The 12,385-nt window shown below is 36.9% G+C and overlaps 1 protein-coding gene across 3 annotated transcripts; it reads left to right on the top strand.

Moving 5' to 3' along the window:
* The first annotated feature begins 215 nt into the window (after positions 1-215).
* cry4 (cryptochrome circadian regulator 4) lies at positions 216-12,203 on the top strand. Of its 3 annotated transcripts, none has more exons than XM_058761912.1 (11): positions 216-513; positions 2,387-2,830; positions 3,715-3,831; positions 3,978-4,128; positions 5,345-5,485; positions 6,988-7,158; positions 8,121-8,261; positions 8,327-8,478; positions 10,955-11,052; positions 11,133-11,243; positions 11,332-12,201. In XM_058761912.1, exons 2-11 carry the CDS (start codon positions 2,418-2,420, stop codon positions 11,472-11,474), a joined length of 1,638 nt encoding a protein of 545 aa, XP_058617895.1. In that variant the 5' UTR covers positions 216-513; positions 2,387-2,417; the 3' UTR covers positions 11,475-12,201. The 3 variants fall into 3 exon arrangements, with proteins under 3 accessions (XP_058617895.1, XP_058617894.1, XP_058617896.1); XM_058761911.1 differs by lacking the exon at positions 216-513 and adding an exon at positions 520-679; XM_058761913.1 differs by lacking the exons at positions 216-513; positions 3,715-3,831 and adding an exon at positions 520-679 and having other exon boundaries at positions 11,332-12,203.
* Positions 12,204-12,385: the final 182 nt, after the last annotated feature.

Raw genomic sequence — 12,385 nt, forward strand, 5'->3', positions numbered from 1 at the left:
ACTAAAAATATGTATTAAAATATTTATTTGTTTGTTTTGTTTTATATTATTTTAGGAGGAATACGTGTATTTCCTCGTATAATAATTAAACGTAATCGTTTGTAATAAAAACCTAACAAGGTTTAACGGGTTTGGCTCCATCTAGCGGTCAGAGTCACGTGTGCTGTGTGTTGATTCGTCCGTGTCCGCTAGAGGGCGGGATTTAACCTACATTGATTTGACCTATATGCAGGCGCTAACACGCGCTGGAAGCTCCGTCACTCGCGATGCCGCTTCGCTCCTTCAGATCGCGCGCTTACACTTCGATGTTTATAAATATATGTATTTACTGATGAATTAAATTTCACGTTCGTAAACATGGAGAACGCCGGGCGCTTTACATTTGAGTTACAGTCGCGGCGTCCAATCACAGGCTGAGGACCGCATGCCTGTACGAGAGCGACCAATCGGAAGCGTGATTCCAGTATCATATGGATGCGCTCGTCCAATAGGATGAGAGGAGGGCGGGATCAGGTCAGATAAGTGATGTTTTTCGGTTGATGCGGGTCTTTCCGCGTTATGATCGACTGATAATTATTAATTAGTTATTATCTGTAATCATGTTGAAACACGCGGGTCGTGTTTCTAGCTTTTAATTGGTTGAAGTGTCCTAATGTATGCTGCCTGAGGCGGTTTGGAGGTGGGTGAAAGTTGCTGATCGTTAAAAAATATAACCGTAAAACAGTAGCTGGGTCATTCTATAGAAACGTCCACTTTCGGTATGCCGAGATGTCTTAAACTTTAAAAATTAAACTTAGATCACATTATTACATTACCTTTTGACTTTATGAATACACAAATGACAGCATGCCATTTATTTAAAGACCACGTGTACCATTCTTTGGCAATTTTAAAGGTTTTTATGAAATATTATTTCTCGATCAGCGCATGTAGTCAGAGTTACAGAAAAATAATGATAATGCAACCAATGAGGAGATTATGTTTTATTTATTATAATCAGGCTTGTTAAAAGTGTGATTGAATGATGTTTGCGCAACCGTGTATTTGCTATAAAAATGAAAATATTTGAAAAACAGTTATAATGATGCAATCCTTTAAATCTTAACTCTTGAGTGAAGCAGAATTCAATGGATGTAAAATTATTATCATGTCACATGTGATGCATTTTATTTAATGTGACAGAAAAAAAAACACGGTAACACCAGTGACATACATTAGACCAAACATCCTATGTTTATATATATAATGAATTAATCATAATCTACATGTTATATATTATTAATATTATATATTATAGAGACTAGTCTTATTTTATGCACTGTATTTGCTCTGTTTTCTCATGTATTTGGATAAGTACGATGCTAATGTCACGTTTTTAAACATTTACCATGATAATAAGAAATACCATTTATCATAATACAATATTTTGAACATTATCATGATGGAAATGCCATGTTTTTTACATGTACAATGACAATACAATATTTCCCATGATTATACCACATTTTGGACAATACTTTTTTCTTTTTTTTTACCCTTACCATGGTAATACCATGTTTTGGACAATAATACAATGGTAATGCCGTGTTTTTTGTTATTTTGGTACCACGTTTAGGTCCTTATCATGATGGAAATGCCATGTTTTGTGACATTTACCACAGTATTGCCTTGTTTTTAACTTTATAATGATGGAAATACCAAGGTTTTTTTACATTTACCCTGGTAATACCATGTTTTGAACCTTATCATGATGAAAATACCATGTTTTTGATATTTACCCTGGTAATACAATGTTTTGGACCTTACCATGTTTCGGATCATATCATGATAAAACCGCCATTTTGGACCTTATCATTAATGTATTACCATGTTTTGTTTTTTTATTTACCATGGTAATATAATGTTTTGGACCATAAAATGATTGAAATGTCATGTTTTTTTTGTTGTTGTTGCTTTTTGTACATATTTTCTATTTATTATTATAATTTTTTTGTTTTTACTTTTACCATAATAATACCATGTTTTGGTCATTATCATGAAGGTAATGCAATGTTTTTTGACATTTACTATGTTAATACCATGTTTTGGGTCATATACTGATTGAAATGCCATGCGTTTGAGCAAGTTTTTGTCATTTACATTTACAATACATTTACATACCATGTTTTGGATCATTTCATGATAAAACTGCCATGTTTTGGACCTTATCATTAAGGTATTGCCATGTTTTTTTTGTTTTTGCAATGTTTTGGACCATAACATGATTGAAATGCTATGTTTTTTTTTTGTACATATTTTTAAGGTATTTTTTTAAATAACTTTTGCCATGAATTAATAAATTACTTTTGCCGTTATTAATACATTTTGTTGCATTATTCTGTTCCAGACTGAAGTGTTCGGATCGTGATTCAGTCGTCATGAGTCACCGCACCATCCATCTCTTCCGTAAGGGCCTGCGGCTGCACGATAACCCCACCCTGCTGGGGGCGCTGGCGAGCTCCGCCGCGCTCTTCCCCGTCTACGTCCTGGACCACATGTTCCTGGAGGGGGCGATGCGCTTGGGCCCGTTACGCTGGCGCTTCATCCTGCAGAGTCTGGAGGATCTGGACGCCCGTCTGCGGGCGCTGGGCTCACGGCTCTACGTCCTGCGTGGGTCGACGGCGGCGGTGCTGCGTGACCTCGTGACCCGGTGGAGCGTCACGCAGATCAGCTACGACACGGAGGTGGAGCCGTATTACGCGCGCATGGAGCAGGAAATACAAGCGCTGGCACAGGAGCGCGGACTCCAGACGTACACGCATGTGTCGCACACGCTCTACGACCTCAAGAGGTGCGACAGGGTTAAAATTACTCAAGCTACACTGAAATAAAAATTCATTAAAGCCTAATAGAAACATTTACAATCAGTAACTTTGTTGTTAACTAAAACTATTAAAATCGTTTTTGGCAACTGAACTAAAGTAAAATATAAATATTAGATGAAAAACTTGAACGAAAGTTAGAAATGGTGAAATCTAAATTAATTAAAGATACAGAAATATTTTAAATCAGGGCAACAGTGCTGTTAAAAATTGTTTTAGGTAATTGAAATAACGTTTACATAAAATAAAATATAAATATTTGAAGAAAAGCTTATAAAACTAAACAAAAGCAAAAGTTAGAAATATTTCCTTGTTAAGTTGAAGAACTGAAATTACTCGAATTAAATGTGACCTTGGACCACAAAACCAGTCATAAGTGTACATTTTTGTAAATTAGGCAAAAAATATTTGACAATATTTGGCCGAGATCTGAAAATCTGGAATCTGAGGGTGCAAAAAAATCAAAATATTGAGAAAATCACCTTTAAAGTTGTCCAAATGAAGTTTTTATGTATTTACAGTATGAAATGTACAAAATATCTTCATGGAACATGATCTTAATATACTAATGATTTTTGGCATAAAAGAAAAATGTATAAGTTTGACCCATACAAAGTATTGTTGGCTATTGCTACAAATATACCTGTGCTGCTTATGACTGCTTCTGTGCTGCAGGCTCACATATACTGTAAGTTGAAGTAGTAAAATTACTAAACCTATAATAAAAATTAAAGTAATATAGAATTATATTAAAAAAATTAAAAAGAAAATCGAAATATAAAAGTAATATAATGGTATCTTGGTGTAATGTTCATGAAGGACTGTATGAGTGTGTTTTGTTTCTTCTCTCCAGGATCGTGAAGGCCAACGGCGGCTCTCCTCCGCTCACGTATAAGAAGTTCCTGCATGTTTTGTCTGTTTTGGGTGAACCGGAGAAACCGGTGCGGGACGTCAGCGCTGAGGACTTCCTGTAAGGAGTGTGTGTGTGTGTGTGTGTGTGTGTGTGCTGTCTGACGCCGAGCAGACGCTGCTTCACACTGCTGAGTGTGTGACTGATGCACAGATGGAGGAATCGCCGGAGACTCTGTGAGTGATTCTGTGTGGTTGTGTGTGCAGGAGATGCTCGACCCCTGCGGAGCCGGATCCGGAGCAGACATACGGAGTCCCGTCTCTGGCTGATCTGGGTCTGGAGAATGAGTCTGAGGTCTTATGGCCCGGCGGAGAGACGCACGCGCTCCAGAGACTCCACAAACACTTCCAGAGTCAGGTCTGATTCATCTCACTGATTTGAATCTTTTCATTACAGTCAGATTCGTTCACTGATTCATTTGTTCACTGATTCATTCGTTCATTGAGTCTATTCGGAAGGGCGTATTTTTCTTGGGCTTTAGTCTTTGAAAGACAGGAACAAGCATGTGCATCGCTGTTAGTTAGTTAATTAAATAATAAATCTATTGAAATACTTTATGGTGATTGAAGCTGAGTAAAGCTGAAATAAAGTAAAATATAAATATTAAATTCACTTAAAATATACAGTATAATAACTATAAATATATATAACAATAAGTACTTAACTTACTAATGAATCAAAGCTAAATAGAAATATTTAGCTGCATCAGTATTGTTATTGTTAAGTGAAACTAAAACTATTAACGATAGTTTTCAGTAATTGAAATATATATAAATAAAAAAAATTAAATAAGAAAATTAAAAATTACACTTAAAGTTGAAGAACTAAACTTTAATTAAACTAAAAATAAAAAATAAAAACCATTGTCGGTTATTTAAATAAAATAGAAGTATTAGATGAAAAAAACCGGGGGAAAAAACAAACAAAATGAAAATGAGAATTGTTGCCTTGGCAACTAATTGAAATAAAATAAGTTTAAATTTAAGTACTAAAACTATTAGAAACAAATATCAATAACTGACAATAAGTTGAAATAAAATATAAATATTAAAAACTTAAACTTAAGGTTAAGTTGAAATACTAAAATTACTAAAGCTTAACTGAAATGAATATTAAAGCTAAATAGAAATATTTTACAACAGTACATTAGTAATGGTATTGTTAAATAAAACTATTAAAAATAGTTTTCTGAAATTGAAATGAAGTTTTAAAGAAAATAAAATATACATGTTAGATGAAAAACGTAAACTTTAAAAAAAATTAAAACTTTTGAAATTTTGCCTCGGCAACTAACTGAAATTAAGGCGAAGCACTCAAATTTTCTAAAAGTAAGACTAATTAAAAAATATATACATAACGTTTAAAAAAAAAACTAATCAAAATTAAAAGAGAAAATATAAAAATAAAAGCTAATTCAAAATATTAATACTATAATAGTATATAAATAATACTAAAATAATGGTAAAGTGCGTCACACAGGAACAAAGACAAACAAAAAACGTCAGTGAACGAATCTGATTGGTGTGAAGCGTTGTTAGCGTGTGCTGATGTGCGAGATTTCGTGTGTCTGCAGGGATGGGTGGCGAACTTCTCCAAAGCGCGGACGGTTCCGAACTCTCTGCTGCCCAGCACCACAGGCCTCAGTCCGTACCTGAGTCTGGGCTGTCTGTCGGTCCGCACCTTCTACCACCGACTCAGCAGCGTCTACGCACAGGTCAGCGCGCGCTAAACCTCAGCACAACGCACGCTACACGCACAGCATGCTAACTACACCGGGAGCAGCTCTGCACAAACACACGAACAGCACGAAAGAAACGCGAGAGATTCATCTGTAACAGTTGATTCCAATAGAGACTGATGTTAGCTTGTTGTTAAGCTAATAACGTTAATCAACAAAAATACAATGATTTTGGGCAAAGTAGCGTATTTTTAATGAGTTAATACTATATTTTATTGATACTTTGAAGTGTATAATCAGCCCATAAAGTTTATTCCAGCCGACTAATGTTAGCTTGTTGCTAAGCTAACAACGTTAATCAACAAAAATATGATTTTGGGCAAAGTAGCGTATTTTTAATGTGTTAATACTATGTTTTATTGATACTTTGAAGTGTATAATCAGCCCTTACGGTTTATTCCAGCCGACTAATGTTAGCGTGTTGCTAAGCTAACAATGTTACTAAGCAAAAATACCCAGATATTGGGTGAAATACTGTATGTTTTAATAAAATATAGTATTAACTCATTAATTTTTTTGCAGTGTATTTATAAGTAGCTCGCAGGGTTGAATCCAAACAACTGATGTTAGCATGTTGCTAAGCTAATAACATTAATAAACAAAAATACACATGCGTGAAGCTGTGTATTTCAAATAAGTCAATTGAATTGATACTTGGCAGTATATTTATAGTTAGCCCTCATGGTTGATTATTATAGAGAATGGTGTTAGCATGTTGCTAAGCTAACAACACTAATAAACACAAAAACACCCAGATATTGGGTGAAGTACTGTATTTTCAAATGAGTTAATACTATATATTGATTGATTTTTTTTTTTTTTTGGCTGTGTATTTATAATTACCCTCATGGTTGATTCCAGTCGACATGTTAGCATGCTGCTAAGCTAACAACACTAATAAACACAAAAATACTCAGATATTGGGATAAGCTGTGTATTTTTAAAGAGTCATTACGATATTCCATTCATTTTTTGCTGTATATGTATAATTAGACCTCAAGGCTGATTCCAACCAACTGTTGTTAGCATGTTGCTAAGCTAACTACACTAACGAACACATAATATGCACATATTGTGTGAAATAGTGTATTGTTTTACTTGGAGCTATATTTTATTGATACTTTGCAGTAAATTTATAATTAACCTGCACAATTAATTCCAGTTAAGGCTAATGTTAGCATGTTGCTAAGCTAATGAACAAATACTCGCACATTACTATTAAGCACACACAAATATTCAGTGAAATAGTAAATTTTAATGAACTGAAACTATTTTATTATAGTTTGAACGGAATACTAGCGTAGTATTCGCAAATAATAATCATTACGTGTCATTTTATACAGTAGTATCATTGTGTTGCGTTTTTAATTCATTACTTGGAAATTATTTTGCGTTCTTTTTATCCAGTTTTCTGCAAACTCGCCTGATCTTTCTGCTGAACACTAACTCTCTCTCTCTCTGACGTTCTTCATCCACAGTCGAAGAACCACTCGCTGCCACCCGTGTCTCTCCAGGGTCAGGTTCTGTGGCGCGAGTTCTTCTACACCGTCGCGTCGGCCACGCCGAACTTCACCAAGATGCAGGGGAACCCCATCTGTCTGCAGATCGACTGGTACCACGATCCAGAGGCTCTGGAGAAATGGAGAACCGTAAGAGAACCGCATGTTTGAGGTCTTTCCTGCTGTTTTTGTGTGGCGTCGGTTAGCGATGGGCGATATCTTATCGTTTGCGATATACCGGTAAAAATTATAGTCTTCCCGCGATAATAACTAGATAATAAAGTCTAGTTGTTGACATATTTCTGTGTGCGACTGGAAGGCGGACGTGAAATTGAGGAGGAGTTTATCGCTAAATGAGGAGCTCCTTCTACGATCTGGAACTGGTTTGTTCAGGGCTGTACAGTGCGACAAAAAAATCAGTCTGTGCGATGACAGTAACACAGTTTTGCATGTGTACGAGCCTGTTTACAAACCTGTTGTCCAACAACGATATAATTTATTGACATGCTTTTTCTCCAAATTAACTTCAGTTAATTAATCAGTCCAGTGTTTGAAATAACTTTTTGTGATCAGATGTGGATTCATATCACAGAATGATAGTATTATATACAGCTATAAAGGCTATGTCGATTAGCATTGCGTTATAAATATACTTTATCCTTATAAAAATACCCAAGATTGCTTGAAGAACACAGACAAACCATATATTGTCGCAATCTTATGTTTATTGTCTTCAGGTTTCATCATCAGTTAAAATTTCTCTATCTGCGTTTTATTCAGAGATAACTGGATACTTTGTCCATATCAGGGATTTAATGGAGCGTCGTCAGTGCTATTACTTCTGCGACGCATATGTGGAGTTTCTGCGCAAGAGCGCCCTCTGGCTTCCAGTACGAGTTAAACAGTCGTTACATCACGTGTGTACTCAGTAATGCTCACAACACACTATTTTGAGTAAAAATAGGAAATATATTTTTTGATGCATAAGATTCCCTGAATTATCGTCATTGATATCATTATCGCAATAAATACCAGAAATTATCGTGATATATTTTTAAGCCCATATCGCCCATCCGTAGCATCAGTAACGTCTTCTGGTCTCCATCCGTCAGGCTCAGACGGGCTTCCCGTGGATCGACGCCATCATGACCCAGCTGCGGCAGGAGGGCTGGATCCATCATCTGGCGCGGCACGCCGTGGCCTGTTTCCTGACGCGAGGAGATCTCTGGATCAGCTGGGAGGAGGGCATGAAGGTACTTTTGGTCTGTTCGTGTGTTTGAGTCTTTCATACAGGTATTTCAGGTGTGTCAGTTCTCAGGTGTTCGAGGAGATCCTGTTGGACGCGGACTATAGCATGAACGCTGGTAACTGGATGTGGTTATCTGCTAGTGCGTTCTTCCACAAATACACCAGGATCTTCTGCCCCGTGCGTTTTGGTCGTCGGACTGACCCTCAAGGACAGTATCTGAGGTATCACAAGCCACTTTAATGGTTTGATTTGCCACGCCCACTTCTGCTTAATATTAATGATGTTCTCTGTTTGATCTGCCACACCCACCGCCGTTTAATATTCATGACATTCCACGTTTGATCTGTTACGCCCACCGCCGTTTAATATTCATGACATTCCACGTTTGATCTGTTACGCCCACCGCTGTTTAATATTCAGTGTGCTCTGTGCTCAAATTGACATGCCCACACCAAATAATGATGTTCTGCATCTACTTTGCCATGCTCACGTCCATTTATTATTTATTATACATGATAATCTGCATCGATATGCCATGCCAACCATCATTTATTACTTGTGACGCTTTGTGTGTAATCTGCCACCCCCCACCTCCGTTTTATATTCATGATTCCACATTCGATCTGTTACACCCACCTCTGTTAAATATACAAGATGTTTCTTGTTTGATCAGTCACGCCCACCGCCGTTTAATATTGTGTGTTCTGCACTCAAATTGACATGATAGTGATGTTCTGCATTTACTTTTCCACTTACTATTCATGAGATTTAGCGTTTGATATGCTACGCCCACCACCGTTTAATATTCATGACGTTCTGTGTTTGATCTGTCACGCCCACTGCTGTTTAATATTCATGACGTTGTGTTCAATTCGCCACACCCACTGCTGGTTAATGTTTGATATTCTGTGTTCATATTCATGATGTTCTGTTTGATCTGCCACGTCCACTGCTGTTTAATATTCACGAATATCAACATTTGATCTGTCACGCCCACTGCTTTTCAATGTTCATAACATTGTGCGTTCGACCTGCCACGCCCACCGCTGTTTAATATTCATGACAGTCTATGTTTGATCTGCCACACTGTTTAATATGCTGTTTAATAGAGGTCGACCGATAGTGGATTTTACCGATACCGATAGCTAGGTTGGACCACACTGGCCGATACCGATTAATCAACCGATAGTTTTGAAAATGGATACTGAAAGAAAGCTAGTGCTTTATCATTTATTTAAAAAAAAAAAGCAATAACAGTACTGAACCATACATTGTAAATGATAAAAATATTAATATTATTTACTATATTGATCATTAAAGTTATTTCATAGTTTGCTAATGTTAAAAGAAGAAACTTTAACATTTTAAAAATGTAGCCTGTTAGTTGCTAATAGTGAATGTTGAAATGAACACACTCTAACAAGGAACAATACTTCTACAGTTTTCATTAATGCTACGAATGGACTCTTATTGTTAAGTGTTACCATTTAATTTCAACAGTCATGCTTAAAGATGGCCATTTTTAAATATCTACACAAGGCCATAGCATTAAAATTACATACATATGGGTATTGTATGTGTACTCACACACTTTACGTGCTTCTATTTTTTAACACTTGATAATTATCTAATAAAAAATAAAATAAAAAAATGTTAGTCACAGACCAGGCAAAAGCGCAGCGCTGCATCTAGGAGAACTCAGAGGTATCACACACACACACACACACACACACACACACCAGACGCTTTGCGTTCAATTCAAGTGGCGGTCTAAAACAATTTATTTAATCACCAAACGGACATAAGTTTGCTTCAAGAATGAACAATGTGGCATAAATGAGTTTGAAGTTCGGTGTTTAAAAAAACAGAGCAAGCAAAGAGAACGCGTGATCTATTACAGCTCTCTACATGAAGCATACAGATTTATTAGAGCCACAGAAAGACAAACGTTTTGCTGAAAAATGCACAATACATAATTTATAGCCTAGAGTGAAGTCATTATGTACATTCACAATAATTTGGGACAAATATAATGTAATTTAATAGAAAACTATGTGAATGGCGCTCTGTTCCGCGGCAGGATTTTCTGTCGGCTGTGTTTAAATGCGCGTCTGGAGTTTCCCGCTCTGTGCAGCGCGCAGTGTCACGTGTCAAAATAAACAACACGTGCTGTCAGTGATTTCCGCCTCTAGAGGCCGCTCGCGTACTGTATAATGCCAGCAGACCCTTCTCAGCCACTCCAGCAACGGTTGCAAACCAGAAAACTATCGGATTTTTGCCAATAACCAATAGTTGCGACAATCAACTATCGGTACCGATTAATCGGCAAAACCGATGAATCGGTCGACCTCTACTGTTTAATATTCTGTTTAATATTCGCTGTTTAATATTCATGACAGTCTATGTTTGATCTGCCACGTCCACTGCTGTTTAATATTCACGAATATCTACATTTGATCTATAATGCCCACCGCTGTTTAATATTCATGACAGTCTGTGTTTGATCTGCCACGCCCACTGCTTTTCAATGTGCATTACATTCTGCGTTCGACCTGCCACGCCCACCTGTTTAATATTCATGAAAGTCTATGTTTGATCTGCCACGCCCACCGCTGTTTAATATTCATGACATTCTATGTTCGACCTGCCACGCCCACCTCTGTTTAATATTCATGACGTCCTGTCTTTGATCTGTAGGAAATACCTGCCCGTTCTGAAGAACTTCCCCTCGCAGTATATTTACGAGCCGTGGAAAGCACCAGAAGACGTCCAGCTCAGCGCCGGCTGCATCATCGGTCTGAGAGACGCTAAACGCTCACTAACCCACTGCGACGGTCTGAACCGGTTTAATATGTTCTGACCTGTGTGTGTGCAGGTAAGGACTATCCTCATCCCATGGTGTGCCACATAGAGGCCAGTCAGAGGAACCTGGGTTTGATGCGTCAGGTGCGCATCGAGCAGCAGAACACGGCCGAACTCACGCGAGGTGAAGCACAAACTATACGATTTTTCTTTTATGTGGAACGCAAATATGTCGTCTTCAAAGTGTCATAAATAGTTTGATCTGCTCACAGATGTGGCGGATGACCCAATGGAGGTGGGGCTTAAGCGTGAGCTACATGAGGAGGAGGAGCTTCTGGAGGGGGCGGAGCAACACAGCAAGTCCAAACGTTTTAGCGGTGACGCGGATCATAAGTCCCAGAAACTCTACTGTTGAGCGGAGAGGTCATGTGACTCTAGAACTGCCCAATGAGACCACCACATTACTTGACATTACTTGTGTTATACTGAACAGAAGACGGCATTTGAACTCTATTGATCAGTTTGTTGGGTCTGAACACTGTGATGCTGGTGCGTTTTTCTGTGTTCATGAGAGATTTATCTATATTGAACAGAGTTTATGAACTAAAATAGGTGTATTATACAATTTTCTAATTTCATGCAATAGTCTTTCTAATGCAAATGTGTTTTTGTCAGTCATTAAATACATGTGTATATTATGCAAAAGATCAAATAAATCAACTTGAAATTAGCTTTGGCATGTAAATAAGTATATAAATATTCATAACAACAAAAACACGACTAAAATCACATCTCTTCCATCTTTATTTGACCCTCTAACTCTAGCACACTCTATTCTAATTCTATTCTTAAAAAACTCTATTCATTTACTAACTGCTTGTTTTCTTAAAAAAAAAAAAAAAACTAACACTACCTTCTCTATTCTTTTTGTATTCTATCTATTTGTTTTCTTTTTATTTATTATATAATTTTTAAAAACACCTTGCTACGTGTGCTGTGTTAAGCTAACTGAGACGTGTTACAGCACTTGTATATCATTGCTCTTTTGTTGATTCTGATTGCTTCCATTGTCCTCATTTGTTCTGCAGAATTAATAAATGTAAATGTATTTAAAAAATAATTATATCTTTTAATAAACTATCGTTTGCTATTGATCTGGGAGACTCTAGAGATACTTTTCTGTTTTCTAAGTAAAGTTTTGGATTTATTTGTGGATACAGTGTTTGACATACTAAAAGTAATCATTCAAACAAAACTCCAAAATCATATTACACTTATTAAATTCACGAGTTATGTAGCAGCTCAAAGTTGTGGTTTTGACTGACC

This window comes from Onychostoma macrolepis, chromosome 22 (genome assembly GCF_012432095.1).
Source record: "Onychostoma macrolepis isolate SWU-2019 chromosome 22, ASM1243209v1, whole genome shotgun sequence".
In the NCBI taxonomy this organism is placed as follows: domain Eukaryota; kingdom Metazoa; phylum Chordata; class Actinopteri; order Cypriniformes; family Cyprinidae; genus Onychostoma; species Onychostoma macrolepis.